This window comes from Staurois parvus, unplaced genomic scaffold, assembly GCF_062004578.1.
Source record: "Staurois parvus isolate SC_StPar_1 unplaced genomic scaffold, SC_StPar_1.0 ptg000264l, whole genome shotgun sequence".
NCBI classification, from domain to species: domain Eukaryota; kingdom Metazoa; phylum Chordata; class Amphibia; order Anura; family Ranidae; genus Staurois; species Staurois parvus.
The window spans coordinates 10,847,872-10,869,087 of NW_028318060.1; the positions used below are offsets into that span (position 1 = coordinate 10,847,872).

General features: G+C 37.4%; 1 protein-coding gene across 4 annotated transcripts in view; it reads right to left on the reverse strand.

Moving 5' to 3' along the window:
• COL12A1 (collagen type XII alpha 1 chain) overlaps window positions 1-21,216 on the reverse strand; it is a 252,311-nt gene that overhangs the window by 128,026 nt on the left and 103,069 nt on the right. For 3 of the 4 annotated variants that reach the window (XM_089681387.1, XM_089681388.1, XM_089681389.1), the window contains exons 17-23: window positions 19,253-19,371; window positions 13,169-13,318; window positions 12,637-12,756; window positions 12,363-12,527; window positions 6,908-7,057; window positions 4,430-4,569; window positions 3,706-3,835 (exon numbers count right to left, since the gene is read on the reverse strand). In XM_089681387.1, the coding sequence (XP_089537513.1) occupies window positions 3,706-3,835; window positions 4,430-4,569; window positions 6,908-7,057; window positions 12,363-12,527; window positions 12,637-12,756; window positions 13,169-13,318; window positions 19,253-19,371 (974 nt within the window). The remainder of the gene's footprint in view (window positions 1-3,705; window positions 3,836-4,429; window positions 4,570-6,907; window positions 7,058-12,362; window positions 12,528-12,636; window positions 12,757-13,168; window positions 13,319-19,252; window positions 19,372-21,216) is intronic. The other variant, XM_089681390.1, reaches the window with a different exon arrangement.

The following is a 21,216-nucleotide window of genomic DNA, read 5'->3' on the forward strand; positions in this document are numbered from 1 at the left end:
AAATATCAATATCCAGAACCTTTATTTTCTCCATTTGAATGTGAAAGTATGGAGGAAGAGGAACTTAATCTTGACTTAGGCTGAAGTTGAGGCCCTATGTACATCCTGGGTCTGAGATTCAACTAGCTCCACGTTGATCAAGTGAAATGACAAAACTTGTTTCAGTTATGTCTCTGCTTCTTATAATTGTTATGCTATTCACAAAAATTTTATTGTTTATGAAAAAAATTAAGTGACAATTCAGATAATAAACCACCTTAAAATCCACTGTATATACAGTATATACATCTGGAAAAAATTATATGCAAAATTGCACTAGTTCATTGGTCGAAAACAGAAAGAAAAAACTAACTGAGGAAAAGAAAACTTTGGAAGACCAAAGCTTGGAGTTCTTACTAAACCACTAATCATTTCAGACCTACCAGCGTTTCTGTCTGTGCCAGAACTGCCAATCAGACAGTCTAGAATTGGCTGCATCTTTGAAAAACCATGCTGGATTTGACATAACCTGGTCCAGGGCAACCCTGTGATCATATTCAATTTATGGCAGTTGGATGCTAAATAGTTTTTTATGACGTTGTATTTTAATCCCATATTTTGTTATGTGTGTGCTTCTGTATAAGCTGAAACTGAAACTCCATTTCAAGTATACCTCTTTGCCCTTTTGAAAACATTAACTTTCCAAATTGTTATGCCTCAAAGGCAGTGAAGAGAGTGGGTTGGTGCTGTACATAGCAATGATTCATACACAGGCCAACAATGACCTCATAATATTTGTCTGTTTCTTTTTCCCGTACATTCATCATTAAATATTATGACATGTTGTCTTTGTCAGGTCAATGACATGGGTCAGTTCGAAGCATTCAATATGGTTTTAATTATCACAAAACATATGCTTTAACTATTTCTTGCTGAATAGATTTTCTCGCTTTAAACATGATGAAATGAATTCCACATGTGGCAATGTGTATAAAGCCAGTGATCTAAGATATTTAGAATCTGGAGATATTCTTATTCAGCAAATGACAATGGGAAAAGTTAACAGTTTTTATGTGGGTCATAAAAATAATTCTGAATGTGAAACTGCTGGTATTCACCAGTGGTGTTGATTGAAAGTTATGCTGCTGTCAACTTTACAGATGCAGTCTAGTTTAAGAAAATGTTCATTAAACATGTTATTTATTATAAAGAAAACCAGTTGCATGGTAAGAGCTTATCTGCAGAAAAAATATGTTTTTATCAGCAAACAATAAGAAACAAATTATTCTTTAACCACTTGACCTCTGGAAGATTTACCCCCCTTCATGACCAGGCCATTTTTTGCTATACAACGTTGTGCTACATTAACTGACAATTACGTGGTCATGCAACACTGTACACAAATGAAATCTATATAATTTCTTTAACACAAATAAAGCTTTATTTTGGCAGTATTTGATTATTACTGGGGGGGGGGGTTGCACTATAAATGACAACATTTTGCTATAAAACACACCCGATAAAAAATTTTTATTTTCTTCATAAATTTAGGCCAAAATATATTCTACTGCATGCCTTTGGTAAAAAAAATCCCAATAAGGGATTGTAATAATTGGTTTGAGTGAAAGTTATAGCATCTACAAATGGCAGTATATATACTGGAATTTTTATTTATTTATTTTCTCTATTAGTAATGGCGGCGATCAGCAACTTATAGTGGAACTACAGTGGGCATTCTGACACTAACTGACACTGGGTGGGAACTGACTAACTGCCACTGACATCTTCAGGTACACTAATAGTGGTTAATGCTAATAAAAAGCACTGACACTGTACTAATGACTCTGGGCAAGAAGGGGTTAACATCTGGGGCAAACAAAGGGTTAACTGTGTACTGTTTAGTGCTTACTGTGTGCTGTTTTACTAGGGGACGTGCTGCTTTCTATCTCTCTGCTTTGCACAGAGATAAAAACCAGCACATCCCTGCTGTACAGGAGAGAGATCTGTGTGGTTTACACTTAGATCTCTCCCCTGTCAGCTACTCAACAGATCACTGTCTGATCACTGTCATGAGTTCTGGCCATGAATCAATAGCTGGGACCCAGTGATTAACATCTCTGGCAGCCAATGATAGAGAAAAAAGGAAATGCAAAATCACGTATATTTATGTGATTTTGCGCAGAGCGCCCACCTCGTACCACTAAAACAGATATAGGCAGTCGGGAAGTGGTTAAGTGCATTTTTAACTTTCATTATAAAAGTAAGCAAAACTACACAAAACTGGTGTTCTGGCGAGTTTTCATAGTTTGCAATGGTCACATATCAAAGTAAAAGTGCAAAACATAGGGATTATGATGCAATTTGAGATGTTATATCACTTTGACTATCCTATGGGTCATGGTCCTAAAATGTAATATTAAAAGGAACATTGTAGACAGTAACAATCCTTAAAGGATAAGTTCACCTTTTAACAAAAAATAATAGATGCACATTTTTTCAGAGGTACAAAATGTGCATTTACTCTTTTTTGTTTTGGGAGCTTTACAGGCATTGCACCAGCGATGAGCACAGCGACATGGTAGTTCATTGAGAACTACAGGCCGACAGCCGCAAAGGCTGTCAGAACTTGTAGCTTCCCATTCACAGAATATTCTGAATGAGTGATGCGGCCATGTGGGCGAAGCCCAACATAGCCACATTTTTTTTAAATTGTGACAGCTAGCAGGGGAGAAGATCCCCCGCTAGCTGTCAAAACAGGTAATCAGGACGATATTACATGTTCCACCCTGAATATGGGCTTAATATGTTATGAAATATGTACTCTTTAAAGTAAACCTTAAAATCGTGTGATGCCATCGCTGATCTTCTGCTTCCTGTCCTACTTGCTCCATTTCAATGACTTAAAACATTTGGTCAACATGACAGGCTAGCAACCAACATATTCAAAAGGAGAGACCAGTAATGACTGCCTCCATATTCTTCTATGACAGGTATCCCTAAAGGGTTTCCATGGCAAGGATCATTATGGAATTGGAGAGTTCCCTGTTCACTAAGAGGAAGGATCCAAATGTAGAACGTACCAAGCATATATTCAGTTTCACTGCCTTTATGAATAACTGGCTTAGTGGTACTTTAGTTACTTTTGATTCCTGTAAATGTGGAGTCGATTGAAAGAGGTCTCTAAACATGAACAATCTGTGTCACTCTGTCCCTCATGACTTCTCCAAGGGGTGTGTGACATTTGTGTTAGAGGAAAACACCACTTATTTTTCTGATCACACTTTCCAATATCACTTTATCATAAATTGTAACCTGTACTAGTCAAGCCTACACTAAAGGAAAATACCCTGTTCACTTTGAAAGTGAAGTTGCAATCAGCAAGCCAACTATCCCCAGAGTGAACTTCCCAGTGAATGGCTGTGAGAGGGGAAGGAGGGGGTGCTGTGAGCAGAAGTCTGAGCATTGGAGGAGAGCAGGCTGAGTTCCTAGCACAGCTACTGAACTGACCACAGTGTATTTCCTGTTTAGTATGGTCAGTTTTTAATAGGAAAACAGAGGGACTGACAGGAACACCAAGGATTTCACACAAAGGAAGCAATACAAAGAGAATAGGATACTTTTTCATACAAGTACATGGTACAGCAGGCACATGTCAGGAATATAAAATGTTGGATTTACATATTCTTTAATATATGATTAAATCAACAAGAAGAAAAAAAAACATACATGTTGTTTCTTGGCCAACCAGTGGCTCGCTGCTCTCTCCTTCTACCACTGAATACACTTTGACAACATATTCTGTTTCGGGCTTTAGGTCAACCAGCACTGTTGTTCTGTCATTTCTGCTAACAATAACCTACAGAAGAAAACCAAATTTAAAAAACAGACTCAAATAAATGTATAATGATGAAAGTATTCTGACATTCTTTTTCTTATGACTTAAAGACGAGGCCAGCACCCAACACTTTGGTGGTATTTTTGACATTTTTTTTAACAGGTAAGGGATATTTAATATATTATGGAAAAATAATGAGTGCATTTGCTTGGGTTTAACAAAGTAGGTAGCCTCAGATAAACTATTATTTAATGGATTCTGAATAAGCCTACAGGGTCTATTTAGCAAAACACTAAAAACAGTAATGGCATGCAGGCTGCCAACACAGCAATTTATCTACCCATTCAAAGCTATTAAAAAGTTTGTTTCTGATTGATTGCCAGTTGCCACTGCACAACATTGTCCTTTATGCTATGTTACTAAGTACTGCATGTCCACACAAATCAAGGATTTCAAGCAATAGCAAACCAATTATAGGTTTCCCAGTGCAGGCAGGCTTAAAAAAAGTACACACAGGTGAAGCATGCATTAGAAATTACATACATGGATCTTGTTTATCATAAATTAAATATGTAATCGCATTCAAGCACTGTAATTTGTTTATTTTAAACTCACCTCTTGAGGTCTGCCTCCAGATACTGGATAATATTCTACTCTGAATCTGTCCACACTATGAGATGGGGGGACCCATGACACTCTAAAAGAACGAGGAGTGGGCTCCGATGTTCTTAAGTCAGAAGGGGCTTCCAGGTCACCTGTGTTAAAATTCAATAAGGAAATCATTCTAAAGATTGATCTATGCCATCAAAATAAAACAGAAACTTGCATATTTTTAGTTTACTGAAAACAATGTTGTCATAAAAATAGAAGGACTTTAGTGTGCATGAAGCATGTTAAGGCTGTTCTACAGAGTATTCCCTGGGAACAAGGAGTGCCATAAACACAGACTGCCTCAAGGTCAGGATAGGTAATGTAAGTAAGTGAGAGAAATTGTACAAAGGGGAAAGTTACGTCTGGCAGGGAGAAAATTAGGTGTGTGAGATAAAGAACAATTATCTTTGTACGCACTTTAAATGCTTTTCATGTGCTATATATATACCCAAAGAAAAGCAGTCTGTGACCATATCAATTTGGCCAGATCACTTCTGATGTATTCATTCATAAACACTTACAGACTGATTTGATCAAATCATGGTTTTGAATCCCCTTGTCACAGTAAAGTATTCCCAGCATTTCTATCAATGAATTTCCCTACTGTCCATCTTAGTACTCTACACATTAAATGGTTAGTTCATCTTTTCCAAAAAAAAAACTATATAGGTAAGGGGAGAAAGTAGATAAAAACAATAGTGAGAGAGAGCATGAGAGGGCTTTGAACTGGCTGGGCGTGTCTTAGCAACATCCTAGCAATAAGGTTGGGTAGGATGACGCCATCTTGATGCCATCTCTGGAAGTTATTCTGCCAGAATTGGTAAGGACGTAAATGGCCTAAATCTATAGCAAGGGCATTTTTAAACTTTGGTCAAAGCTTCACATATTTTTTTTCTATACAGGTGCCTTTTACCTGCATAGGCAGTTTTTGGTAAAGGCGCACTAACCCTTTGAGCTCTGAAAAATAGGTCCCTTCCTTTAATTCCCATTTGTAAATTACTACAGAATATTTCAGCACTTCAGATATAACCACTGATAATCAGGAAAGAAATGGAAACCTTTGGCTTTTGGGGAGGAAGCACAGAATCAACTAGCCATTTTAAGTTAGGGGGAAATAATCAAAGGTGGGGATTTTCAAAAGACATGGTTTATTGTGACAAACAGTTTTACATCATCCTGCATCAGCTTCCTTTGTGGTGCTCAGCATTCATTCATATCTTAGAGCCACCAACAAAGTTGTTGGTTGAAGACTTACCTCTACCAGATGCTGCGATCACAAGTCAGGGAGTAGTAAGCTATATAATGCCCACCATGTGTCCCTGACTGTGATCCCACTTTCAAAGATCTCTGGATGGTGAAGTAGCTCCATGCAGAGTCATTAGATCTTGTCCTCCCAGCCCACTCATACCCTCCTGATATGAGGACAAGATAATTCATATACAATGCATCATATTGTGGTTAAAATGATTATAGGGCAAATATTTTTTAATAACAATTATGTTATACTTACCTGCTCTGTGCAATGGTTTTGCACAGAGTAGCCCCGACCCTCTTTTTTTGGGTCTCCTGCTGGCAGTCCTGGCCTATCCCCCTGCCGAGAGCCCCCAATAGCAAGTCATGCGAGTACTCATGCAGGCTTGCTCCCGAGTTATTATTATTATTATTATTATACAGTATTTATAAAGCGCCAATAGTTTGCTCAGCGCTGTACATTACAGAGGGGAACAGAACATGTGACAGAACAATACCAATACAATGCAAAACATGAGGGGATCGAGGGCCCTGCTCTTTCGAGCTTACAATCTAGGAGGGAGGGGATGGTGGCACAGGAGGAGATAGCTGTGGGGGATGGTAGGAAGAGTGGAGGAGGTAGGCAAGTTAGCAGGGGGCGGGGTAGGCTTCCCTGAAGAGATGGGTTTTCAGGGTGCGCCTAAAGGAGAGAAGAGTAGGTGATAATCTGATGGGTTGGGGCAGGGAGTCCCAGAGGATGGGTGACACCCTGGAGAAGTCCTGGAGGCGGGCATGGGAGGAGGAGACCAGGGAACTAGAGAGAAGGAGGTCTTGTGAGGAGCGGAGTGTGCATGCTGGGCGGTACTTGGATATTAGGTCAGTGATGTAGTTCGGGGCAGTATGGTGGACAGCTTTGTACGTCAGCGTTAGGATTTTGAATTTGATCCGTTGCGCAAGTTGTGCTCTATATGTCCATTCATACATACAGAGCGCAGAAGGGCTGTGTAAATCTCAGGAGTGGATAGACAAAACACAAATCATTCAGTAAGTAAAAGAGATACCATATATCCATATTGGCAGTGGATTTTGCTATTTGCCTGGTGTTTACCATTCAATTAATTTGGAATCGAAGAAAAAAGTGTTCAATTAATTCCCACTGCAATTGATTCTATTACCTCTAATGTCACAGCTTATTAAAAAGGTACAACTCACCTCCGCCACCCTTGACACTGTTACACAAATTATTTGTGAGAGGATCAACGATGTTGGTGAGCAGATTGAAGTCTTGGACATTGAACACATAAACATCATCTGGATCCGTAGCAATTTCCTTCAGTTCATTTTCATCTGCATTTTTAATACCTAAAAGCAGAATAAAATCAACTATTTAGAACAGCTTTGAATGGCACAATGAAACATTGCATTATACATAATAAATCATCTATACAGATAAAGAATGTGGTAAGTCAAAAATAGAAATAAAAAAAGGAAACTACTTAGTCTACTTCTCTAGAAGCCAGTATATTTATCTATTCATGTCCTGTATAAAGGTTGAGAACCCATTATAAATCCTGATTAAATTTACTTTACCAGTGAAAAACTCCTTCTTAGCCATTAATTCGATTAATAATTTCCTCTAGTTGCCTTTCTCTTTTTTTTTCAAGATTAAGTACATTTACAAACTGACACCAAACTGTATACTGAGGATAAGGCCTCACATTTCTTGTATACAGGGACCAAACAGTGTTTTTCCCTCTCAACCACTTGCCTACCGGGCACTTATACCCCCTTCTTGCCCCGGCCAATTTTCAGCGCTGTCGCACTTTGAATGACAATTACACAGTCATGCAATACTGTACCCATATGACATTTTTAGCATTTTTTTCACACAAATAGAGCTTTCTTTTGGTATATTCAATCACCACTGGGTTTTTTATTTTTTGAACTATAAACAAAAAAAAGAGCAAAACATTTGAAAAAAGGTTTTCTGTGTTTCTATTATAAAAATTTGCAAAAAGGTACATTTTCTCCTTCACTGATCTGCGTTGTTGAGGCTGCACTGATAGGCAGTGCTGATGGGCACTGATGAGGTGGCACTGATAGGCAGCACTGATAGACACTGATAGGTGGGAATGATGAGCACTGATATGCGGTATTGATGTGCACTGATGGGCAATAACTGGCGGCACTGACTGGTGGCACTGACTGATAGCACTGACTGATGGCACTGACTGGTGGCACTGATGGGTGGCACTGATGGGCGGTACTAAAGGGCCCTAATGGGTGGCACTGATGAGTGGCACTGATGGTCACCACTGTTAGGCACTTTCGGGGCTGCACTGATATGCAATCAATATGACGCCCTCCCAGAACTGGACAACCACGCTGTAGCTGTCATTCGGCTATAGCCCGGTTGTCAAGTGGCTAAAGAGTAATTAAACCCACATCATTAAAAACTATCATTAAATGCTATATCACATGCTGTTTATATTCACTTATTCACTGTGGGATTCATTTTCTGTATTCTGTATAAAACCTGGTCGATCCTGCAGTTCTCTGTCTCCCCCTTCTGTCCATGTCCCCAATGCAGTTGAGGATTTTGCACAGCAATGTAGGCAGCTAGTGCACAAGCTAAGTTTTCAGTGTGCTTTTATGCTGAGCATTTCCTCCCTATCACATCTGAGTAGCCCATGTGACTATAGAGTCACACATGTGGGCGTATACACAGTGGTAAATGACAGCCCACTTCCTCCCTCCTCCTCCTCCATGTCCACTAACCAGTTAAACACAATGGGGGTGACATTTTAACATTTTGATTGATTGATGCTTCACTTCTCTGTTATTCCAAGGCACAGGCTGGAGGGGCGTGACACACATCATGTTTTTGGCAAAAAAATAATAAAGTAGTGATTTCAAATGTATATTTGTATGACAAGTAAAATAGTTTATTGATATTTATTAACTATTTTACTCTGTAATCCAAAAGCTTTTATTTTTAACATGTGACCAGCAGCAGAGGACTAGAAGCTCCTCCTGCTTATGTTTTCCAGCAGACAGGCTGGGGAATAGCTGGGTCATGTGAAAGCTGTATATCAATTAGGAAAAGGGTATAATCCACATACAGAAAGAGAAGAGATAATGTAAATTAATTACTGTGTGTTAAGCTTAAATCACTGACTGGCCATGATATGAATCATCTATGGGCAGGCTGGTTGTACTGAAGCTGATCCATTGATCAATGTCAGTACAATCAGCCTGTCTGACTTTTTTCATGTAATCACTGCCATAGCGTCAGCAGTGATCATTGTTTTCTGCCAGCAGGGAAGGCTTCCTGTGTTCCCCATGCTCCCTACCAGCAGAACACAATAGCACTGCAGGGGAATTTCACTATCAACACTCACTGTGTTGATGAGGGAATTGAGCAATTTTCCTTTCTTTCTATCCCACAGAGTGGCATTACATAACTGCATTGTGTCTATGGACAAGGATATTTAAAGCTTTCTCTCTAAATCAGCCAATCTACCCTGTAGCCCCCATATGCATTTACACCTTTTTCAACAAAAAGTAAACCTTTATATGTATATTGATGTTTACCAGACATTTGACTTAGAATGAATGTTTTGCTTTCAAAGAAGATATATTCCAGTTGAAAGTAGTCACTATAGGTAGATATCAAACCTCCTGATTATTTCAGTAGATTATAATTCCAAATTGGCATATGAAAAGACCTTAATGGTTAACTTTTAAAATCACAATAAACATTTTTGCTAATAGAAGGGTAGGAAAGCTGGCCAATAAAAAAACATTTTGGCCTCTGGCAACCCACTCTCTATTAGTCATTTTAATAAACATATGCCATATTCAGGTTTAGGGGTAACAGCCACTAGCTGTATATTGTTTTATCTAAAAGTGAAAAAAAAAACATCTAAAGCATGTAATCCACCCACATTTTCCTTTAGAGTTTCCTTAATACTGCACTGTTTACCTTTAGTGTTCAATGCAGATAGCCTGTGCAATTAAATAGTTTACTTTTATTACTATGAAACATCTATTCCATAGCTATGCTCTGATTTGTGCGTAGTTAAATATCATCTGTTGGGCAGAAGGCTGGCAGTATACCTAGATACCCCAGGCAATGAGCCAGCTGCATGATGATGATCTGAGGCTAGAGGAAATCTGGCCATCCAAAACATCTTGCAATAAAAAATGTTTCCAGTGCACTCATACTTTGCCAGTAACAGAACTATGTAGCAAAAATCATAATATACTCCGGATTCTTTAATACTTTACCCTCTTTGCTATATTACAGATTACAATTTGCACTAAGCAATAGTATAGGCAATCTTTTATGGAAGACACCTGGTAATAAACCATTTCTATGGAGACGTAGAACAAGCAAGCAGATTGTTTTCCTATCCAGAACTTCTACCAAGTGATAAATAATCATTCATGCACAAACAACGATACAACAATACATGCTAGGAGAACAGTTGGTGTTGTCAAAGGTGAAGAAGTATCTGGGTGTTCTGGGAGGTCATAGATTAAAAAAATAGCATACAAGCCCAGGCTGCTGTTTCCAAAGTGAACAAAATCCTTTCTTGTATTAAGAGAGGTATAGATTCCAGAGAGAAAAACATAATTTGCCCCTTTACAAATCATTAGTAAGATCTCATCTGGAATATGCAGTTCAGCTTTGGGTACTAGTTCACAAAAAGAACATTGGGGAACTGGAGAAAGTGCAGAGAAGGGCAACCAAACTGATAAGAGGCTTGGAGGAGCTCAACTATGAGAATTAGAGGAACTGAATGTATTCTCTCTTGCGAAGAGAAGATTAAGGAGAGATATGATCAACATGTAAAAATACATATAGTGAACTTGGTGTTGAATTAATCACTTTCAGGTCTTTACAAATCATTACAGAGGACAAGGGGCATTCTTTACATCTGCAGATAAGGAGATTTAACCAGTCTTTATTTTAAAAAGGCCTGGATTCTTTCCTAAATGCATAAAATATAACAGCATCCTGATATTTATAGGTAAAGTTGATCCAGGGAATCAGATTGCCTCCTTGGGGATCAGGAAGAAATTTTGTCCCCTGCTGTAGCATATTGGGTCATTCTTTACTGTGTATTTTGCCTTCCTCTGGATCAACTGTGGGTATAGGATTGTGTATATGGGGATGTATATAATTTTTCCCCTTCTGTTTGTTGAACTGGATTGATTGTGTCTTATTTTATCCAGACTAACTATGTTATTATGTAAACAAGCATGAATGTACTGTGTTTTATAACCTTCCTATTAGCATCCCATAAAGCTATCAGGTACAGCTCTGGGTAACTTAAATAAATGGCTATTGTTTGTGAATTCATGTTTATTGGTCAATGTCTACAGATATCAAGCAGAGCACTTCGTAGCAGAATTCATAAAAAAAAATAAAAATATGAATATATGAGAAATATTCCTAGTTATCTCCTTTTTTGGAGGAATTTTCTATTCAGCTACAGATGTCTGCTAACATAAGCCAATTTTATCCTAAAACAGGAGCAAACCATTTCCATGGTACAAATGAAAGAACACCTCTAAACACGAGACTGACAATAACAAATCAGCAAAGATCAGTGCAGTTTGTTAAACTGTAATCAAAAATGTTTGGCAAAGTAATGATTTATAACTGCTTTTAAAAGTAAAGTTAGCAGAAATGAAAAGGGATGAGGAAACTGGTTTAATGGATTGTGACAGGTTTCAATACAGAATTATAAATTCTGATTTTTATCAGACTATGAATGTCATTAAATACATACTGTATCACAATAAACTCCTGAAGGAAATCAATTATTTTTTCCTTTCATTTATTATCCCTATACACAGCAGAATACAGCGGGTTGTTGCAGTCAACTCTAAGAGCTGATTCACACATGTGTGGTGCGGATTGAAGCTCAGGTTTCACAGCTAGTTGATACAGTAGCTGTTCACAGGTTCACACCAGGTTTAAATCAGGTTCAGGACAGGATTAGCTCAGCATCTTATTCTGTTCACACATATGCAGTTTAGGAACGGTTCCTATAAAAGTCAATAGCCTGTAATCCGAACCTGAACCAGACCACGCTGCTTAGAAATCAGGCATGACTCTTTTTAAAACTGCACTGAATCCACACTGAATCTGCACTGGCCATGCACCAGACATATGTGAACAGGCACCATAGGAAGCAATGTTATTTCACATGTCATGGGGATTGGATGTGGTTCAAACCACATCCAATCTGCATACATGTGAACGGGCACTAAGAAGTAGCAACAGAATAGACATGGTACATGTATGGTGAATTTACGCTGCTGTATATACTACTGTCTTCCCTCTCAGTACTATAGAATTACTTTTTTGCTCATGGGCTTTAATTTTAAGTAGTTCTATTTAGGAAAATTAGTTACCTGCTACAAGGACAATAGAAAGTGAGTATAGTCACTGGCAGGGTTTAAAACGCTTTGTATGCAGTATAAAAGTCCTAACCCCTAACAATCTGCTTTTCTCTACAACTCTTTCTGCAGCCACTTTAACATATGACATATATTTGGAATTAATCATAAAATGAATAATACATGGTAATTATATGTGATTGATTACTTTAGATCAGTACATGAGGTTTCAGAGTTTTTTTCTGTCACTTACCTATAGCATACAGTTCTATTCCTTGGTCTCGTATGCTTTTTGATGGTATAACAATGTCATCTTGTGATTTTCCATCAGTGATAAGTACCCCAATTTTGCGAGATTTGGGTCTCATTCCAACCTCAGGCTTAAAATTATTTTGTAAGATGAAATTCAGAGCCAGGCCTAATGAAACACATTTAATATCATAAACAATGAGCTCATGAGTGACATAATGCAAATAAAGTTACTAAATAAAGATACTTGTGCCAAATTAAGCAATAATATATTTTACCTGTAAGAGTATTGCCCCCCTTGTAAGGCAATCTAGCAACAGCATCCAACAAAGAACTCTTAGTGGGGTGAGCATTAAGCTGCCATTCAGTTCTGGGATCTCCACTGTACTGAGCAAGTGCTAACAGGGAAAACAAAATTAGAATTACATGTAATTTCATGTATGAAAAAGGCAAAAACATACTTATGGAACTGTTTCAATATCATATTAAAAAGCAAAGGATATTTGTTAAAAAATACAGTGAACCTATATATTTAGATTAGGAAATATAATAGTCTTATAAAACAGACAATGATTTTAGAATGTAATCAGGATGAGTTACTGAAGGGCAGAGAATATTCATCTTGCAATAAAACCCACTGCTGAATGTTCACTCGATATTGACTTGATACTATTTCAGATGAACTTAGATTCACCTTATTCACAAAGTTAGGGGAATGAGGTTTACTTCTTTAGTAATTAAACCCCAATAACGATACCATATACATTTTACTACAGTCTAAACCTTATTATATTTACTTGCATTACTTACCAATCTGTACTCGCTCAGGGCCAATCTCAAAGACTTCAACCAATCGTGAGATGAAAGTCCTTACTGTCCTGAAGTTTGGACGGCCAATACTCCAAGAACCATCCACCAGCAAAACTATGTCTGCAGCAGCATTAGTTTTGCATTCCAGACCTGTTACATTGATTATGGAAAAGGTTAGTAAAGTATAAGAGCACAATTCCAGTTTACCAACCAACAGATAAAACTAAGGTTACATAAAAGGAGAAACATTTAAAAGCGTGTTGATGGTAAAAGGAAAGATACAGTGGAACAAGAAGAAGACAAGGACATCCACCAGATGGACAACCCACCACAATCACATTAAAACATAAAAAGAATGACATGAAACATTATATACGGCAAATGCATTCTCCATCTTGAACACATTGATCCTGTGGCAAACTGTGCAGCGTTTGGGGCAGCAATTTCATTTAGGAAACCAATGCCACAATGATAACTTGAGACACAGAGTTATTTCATGTACGCCTTTGACATAGGATCCAAAGAGAGTATAATAAACGTATAAAAGTAAGTTCTCTTCTCCTTAATAATAACCTAAACTTTAGCAACAGAACAGAAATAAGTTACAAAGGTTACACACATACACCAAATAAAAATTATACTGTATATTCAGCATGATGCAAAGTGTAAACACAACAGGCTTCACTAGTAGTTTTGTAGACTTATGTTTAACTTGCAAAGATAAAGTAACAGGAATGTTACAACGTTAAGGAGATACAGTGTATTGTTAACAAACTTTAGTTGTTGATATCACTTGAGCCAACAAAATCCACATACTGTACATTCTGTTCAGAGCATTTTCTGACATCGGTTCCTGAAGTACAGGTCTCCTAAACATGTAAGGTATGCCAAAATCAATAAATAATTTGTTGCTTTACTGCTCCTATTATGACCTAACTACAGAAAAACAGTTCAAAAGTCATAGGGTTCAAATCATGTAATAAATTACATATATGGAAAAAAGACATGACTGCACTCAATGGATTGCTTCCGTTAAAACAATATTTAGGTCTTTTCCATAAATTTGACATTGAAGGAAACCTGTGCTGAAAGAAATATTTTGGTTGCCATTGCTAAATTTCTTCTGAATTTTTTGTTTACTCACTTTAATGCTGAGCCTCTGAATGTATTACTTGCCAAATCGTTGACCCTCACACTGAAGCCAAACCTCCTCATCTGTGTATTTGTTCTGAGTTGCTGGAATTGATTTTCTAAAACCAAATATGCTGTCTACTTTGCAAGGGAATTACACTTTGCTGGGGCGTTTTCACTTAGTTTAGTGAATGTGATGAAAATTTTGTTTGCAAAGAATATCCAATCACAAGAAGGAAAAGGTATAAAAATGAATTTTGGCTTACACACGATTGGATGATGGAAATCAGCAGAGCCTCACTTCATTCACTAAGCTAAAGGAAAATTCAGTTGAAAAGAAAAAAAGCCTTTTTCCCTTTAGTACATCAGCCCTACTGACTCAAAGGTATTTGAAGCCATATGATAACATGACAGGTAGGGAATTGGCAATGGTGGAGAGGAATAGCAATGGATGCCTATGCAATTTCTCAAGACAGGTTCCTTTAAGGCAAATCTAATCTATGTGAAGCAAGTCATGGTACAGTGCAAACTAACTTGATGTTGAAATAATTGTTTCTTTTAAACTCATGCTGTTGCTGTAAAAAGTCAGCAATAAAACATCAGAGGTTTTGGTGCGTATTACTAAAATCCCTTACACTTGCTGTAAGCTGCAAAAAATCCGCTCAGTCAGAACTCTTCATTATGCACTATGTTGTGCTGTTGCAGAGAACTCTTAAACTTACTAGAACACTGGGTGACTTATATTTCACTGTAGAATTAATCCATACATTGACAGACAGTACAAATATATTACTGTCTATTTCTAAACTGCTGCAACATCACACTTTTCTAAGTTTCTATTACTTTTTTGTAATTCAAATAATGTTTTCTTGTCATCACTTGGTAATTTCCAAATTTGATATATAATTGTATGCATCATAAGCTTTTAATGCCTAGGTCTTTGTTAGATTTCAGTGCAAAAGTCTAATTTTGCCAAGCTGATACTTCTGACATCTGATAAGGAAAGCATAGCCCTTTATCAGTTAAATTAGTATCCAGAAAGATGCCAGGAGGTAGGTTTGGATTAGTGTTATAGTCAAAATTAATGGAATAAGGTCAAATCCTAAGTACAGCCAAAATAAAAAACTGAAAAATCAATACAAAGGGACATAACTTACAGGCAGTAGGATGTGTCCCTTTTGCTGATGCCTTTTCTTTTAGTTGAAATTCTCCTCCTGGTGCAGCAGGGGTAATACAACTAAGGGGCTGTAACAGGTGCTCATCAAGAGTGCCCAAGTATGCCTGCCCTTTCCCCTCAGCTCCTCCATTTATAGAAGCCATACTATTATGAATGAAACAGGACCTAGGAATGGAGGACGAGTATATGATTGAAAGGCCCAAAGGATTTCATCTAATAGAAGAGGCATCAGCACATCCTACTAACTGTAAGTTATGTCCTTTGTACTGATTTTTGTTTTTTGTTTTTTTTTTTAATTTTGGCTGCACTTAGGCTTCAAAGCTTAGTGTTATGATTATGGCTAGAGTTTAGTGAATACTTACTGATTACTGATAGGTTAAAGTGCATGTACAAGCAAAACCTATTTTTAGTTTTGGAAAGAGTAGGGAAGGGCTAACACCTCTCAATTGTTTTTCTGTCTATGTCCCACTGAGGAGATTACCATTCACTTCCTGCCTTTGAAATGCTACAGGAAATGAAAGGAAAAGGCAATAGGGGACAATGGGGCCCCTATGTCCTTGCAAACTCAAAAAAGCCTATGAAAAAGGTACCAGGGGCATTTCATGGGGCCTCCTACCGACCCCAGGCCCTCGGGCAGTGCCCGAGTTTCCAAATGGTCAGTCCGCCCCTGGTTGTCACTGTAATATTTGTCCTAGTTAGAAGATTTCTGCTCACTTCTTGCTCTGGTGACAACTCTAAAATGTACTTTACCAAGTTCTCTGTCTCACTGACAATGGTCATTGGGACAAACAGAAAGGTGCATCTTAATAACTGGGACACGTTAGCAATGAACACTTGATCCCACTCTATCCAAATTTAAAAAAAAAATGTTTTGCCTTAAAATGCACAATAACTTTTTAGGGTTCAGATTAAAGAGTATGTAAAGATAAAACTTTTTTTTTTAAATTTTGGTCAGAATGGGAAATGCTTAGATCATCTATCAAATTTATATTGCCATCTGTATCCCAGCAGGAAATGTACCCTCTCTATTTGTCCTGGGTACTGTTCATCCATTAGGAAGATTTCTTAATATTTCCTGTCCTGGTGACCACTGCTTAGACAAGAAGTGAGGGGAATATTCCCACAGCTGATCCAGTAAAAAAAAAATTTATAGAATTTCTAACCATTACTAAATCTGTCAAAAATGTGTTTTTATTGCTGGATGTAGCTTTAATGGAGATATGCATACAGCCACTCTCTGTTAAGGAATAATGCCTGTAAGAAAATTAAGAGAGGTTTTACCTCTTCCCCACTATATAAAGAAAAGTTCAGGCTGGAGTACTACTTGTACAAGTTTAAAGTGATAGAGTGAAGTGTTCAAGTAAGGTTAAAATGACACTAAACACTGGTGTAAAAAATATATTCTATTCAAGTATGTACTCTTAACTCAAAAAGTACCTTTTTTTGCTCTCAGACTCCTCCAAATCTCCAAATTCTTTTGTCTTTGCTGCTTTGATTCAACTCTCTGTTAGAGGGAGGCTACATTCATTTTCCATGGTTCCACTGTAAATAGGAATGTAGCCCCCTCTCTTTCTTGCTCCCAAGATAGACTAGGGACTACGGAATGTGGAATTTGTAGTGTACATAGAGCAGCACACATAACTAATGTGCACTGTTCGTTTCCAAAAAGTACATACAGAAGTGATGGAAAAAAGCATATGTTCAGGGGCTCACAGAGGATGTTGCAAGGAAGCAGAAAAACACAGTAAAAAATGATTTCATGAAAAAATAGATTACAGGGCCATTAAGCAGTGGATGCATATGGATTAATAACTACTTGGCACCGAGCACATGCAAATATTTGGCCTCTTGTTGGCTGGACCTTGGCACCGAGGAGCCTCATATTTGTGTACCTAATGTAAACAAAAGATGTGTCGAGAGCTCACCCTGCGTGCTTCTGGCACATTTATCAGTCCATCATGGAAAGATCCCAATTGCTACTTGCGCTCAGGAGCTTTCAGATCATGTGACCACTGTGACAGCCAATTATGCCGATCACATGACCCCAAACCCCGCCCCACAGTGGCACAAACCCCTTCAAGGGCCAGGAGGTGCTGGTGCCAAGGGGTTTAAAAAAAATATAGTTTAGTGTCATGCTAAGTACTAAGTGTTAAGGTTATGATAACAGTTACATGTTATATTTCACATGAAAATGAAGTCTTTCGTATTTAAAATTCCATGCTAAAACCAAATTATACTTTATGCAGACTATTACAGCTATTTAAAGCCACAGAAGTCCACTATGTATACCTTTAATACACAAACATGCTAAAAAATGTAGACTCCCTCAAATGCAGCCCGGACCAAAGCTTCTGCTGAGCTGGTTCTACAGTTAACATTCCTGTATTATGTCTATATTATATAGCATGAAGATCTCTAGGATGACCATTTACCAACTGTTCCAACAGCTTCTACAGACTCTTGTGGATTGCAATGCTGAGATTTACCCCATGGTAGTTTGTGTCCTCCTCTCAAAGTTTGTAAAATTATGTCAATCTCTTACAGCTGCTTCCTCCCCCCTCCCTTCCCCCTCCCAAATTGTTAAGTTTTTACATTATAAATAGTACAATTATTAAGTATGAAACCATCATTTTGCTTTGTAATGGGTGCCTTGCTTGATTAAAACTGCAAATCGTGGTTCAGAAATCTCACAAATAGTGTTCCTGAGAGATACATTAATCAAGCATGAGATTAAACTTGCCAACAAAAATGTACAAAACTGAATTTACCCATTAAATATTATGTATTGTTATGGACCTGAATTCCTTATCTTGATTATGATTCAGTATTATATCCTAACAATTGCAGATCTGGAAGCCTATTTATAATATTGTGGGAGAATCCTCTGACTAGCTAGATTCAGATCATCCCTATTCTCATTCATATTTTCTGGTAACATTCCTGGTTCTGTGGTGATCATGTACCAAGCATTCAGTGTATCCAATGATCCCTACAAAAGTGTTGATAACCTCAGGAAGTAATGTCATTAACCCACATCAGTATAGCAGAAGCTAATCAACAAATCTCTATGGCTGTGAGCATTGGTGGACCTTTAGAAATCCACATAATGAATAGGTGGTTGAAATGCAGAAGATGATAACTTTGGCCTTCTATAAACAGGTCCCTTTGTTATGTTGATATGCTCCCCCTAATTTTGTTGCAATGCTCTGTATTTATCAGAAGCATGGAAAATCATGATTACATACTATGGTTTTTTTTTTATGGCATTGTAGATGTGAATTTACTCTACAAGTTCACCATAAAGGCCTGTGTCAATGGATTTTTGTTCATATCAGATGGGTTTTGCATTCTCATACAAGTTAGCTGGAATGCAAAACCTGACTGAAGCAGGTAAGAAGGAACTCAACTGCAGGTCAAATGCACCTGTCCATTCATTCTGAATGATCTCACAAGCATTTTAAACTGATGTCAAACTGATGCCATTGACACAAGCAAAAGCACTTTGACACAGGTCCTTACAACAATCACTTAGATTGTGGCAATTGACTCAACAAATAAAGTAGTGAAGTCAAAGTTCTTGGAATATAGGTAAGTTGTAAATAAATGTCTCTATAGATGTCTAAATGTAAAGCTTAGTATAGGCTAAACTATATTTTAAAATCATATTGACCATACCGCACTGGTAATACAAATGGGTTCAACTCTGTACTTATTGTATTCAATATATCTTTTTTCAGAGTTGAAATTCACTATGCCATTATCTCTTGTAAATTTACCAGTATCAACAGGGACATCAGGTGCATCTGACCGAGTTGTCATTTCTTCTCCAACCAAAGGTGCACTCTGTCCTTGATCAAACACTCCAAAAACATTGACCTTGTAAGATGTTGCTGCCCTGCACAGGGTAAAAAAGATTGAGGTATGTCACTTTACAATTTAATACCTATTACTGCATAGTTGGCCAAGTCCGATTTATGAAGATACAGTTATTCAAGAAGGAGTTGCAGAAAACACAATTTCTGAAAAACACTAACAAGTTTAAGCATACTTAGTAACCTCAATTTTCTACATACGCTTTAAGGATATAGGAGTACATTATTGTTTGCTTATTAGCAAACAAATATTTTAATATATGTGCCAAATGTATTCCACATATAACTGAATCAAAGCACATCGTTAAAGGCTAAGTTCACCTTTTGGGAGAAAAATAATAAATGTATATATTTCTGCAGAAAATAGAAAGGTGCATTTATTTTTTTTTCTTCCTTAGGAGCCTGGAAAACATTGCATTCATGATCAGTAGATCCCGGGTACAATGTCACGCTCTTGCAGACTCTCAGTATAGCTATCAGTCCATACCTTCCATGCAAGCAGACAGTTACTAAAGAGCAGGCAGATCAATGAACTGTGAGAGTGCTCGCCAGCACCCGTGCAGTTCATTGAGAATCGGCTGCAATGGCAGACGGTAGTTGTAGCTCATTAATTCACAGAACTTTGTAAATGAATGGTTACAGCTGTGTAGGCAGAGCCCCACACTGCCATGCTGTTTGTAAATTGAGATGGTGGGTGCAGGGAGAAGAACCCCTGCCCGCTGTCACAGGGTGAGGATCCGAGGGTGCAGGGGTGAACTGCTGGAGCATGTTACACATTACACCCTAAATATGGGTTTAACATGTAGCATGCTCCCAAAGGTGAACGTATCCCTTAATGTGAATGATGCTAGATATCCTGAGATATTAACATACTATGTTTTGATCCAGATAAGAAATATTTGGCTCACTAACTGCAGGCAACATGTACAGATTATTTTACTAATTTGTATTTTAAAATATAGCAATGTGTTTATAAATGTATATCTTAAAGTAGATGTGAACCCAATCACTAAAATCCAATATAATATTTAACATGTTAATGTTAATTCAAATGTAATTTTTAAGCTTTTTAAACCTGAATTCTTCATGAACATAATGATTGGTATCCCCATCATAAAAGTCCTTCCTGTCATGGAATGGCAATGCTCTGTCCCTGCCTTCCATTGTTCTTTTAAGCTGTCACCCTGTCACCATTAGGAAGCCCATCCGGGGCAATGATTTGAAGCTACCATTAGAACAAGGCTGGAGGAGGTCAGCATCAATAAGATGCAACTAAATAAAAAAAAGATGAAATTAGTATTTTCTTTAAAAAAGTACTAATAGATGTTTATGATATACAATATTTTAACAAATTAAATATCTTCCAGGTAGGGTTTACATCTACATTAAGATCATAACTGGCTTTATTTATAAGCTAGAGGTTTGACTTCGAAATCACACCAAAGAAATCAAGTTTTCTTACCTATGTCCGAATAATAACCTCTTTCAAATATCAGTATTAACTTTTATGTTATAATTTGATTTATTGACCTACTAACATGACTGGTCCAGAAGGTGCCAAAAGTATGCAAAACCCATAAATGCTTTGTTGATGTTACAGCTGAAGAATCTAGATAATAGAAAAAAAACTAAAGCTATACCTTTTAGTGGCTATTTAATAAAAATATGGTGGTCATGCAGTACATACTGTAAGACTTACAGTAGACAACATGTAGTGAAACCTGTTCTTCAGCAATTCAAATGCCACTGAAAATTACGACTAGAAAATCACTTTGTGAAGTAGTAAGTACTTCTATTACCTGGAATCACAGATCTCCTACATCTAAGTAATGTAATCAGTCACGTGAACTGGACTTAAAGTTTCCTTT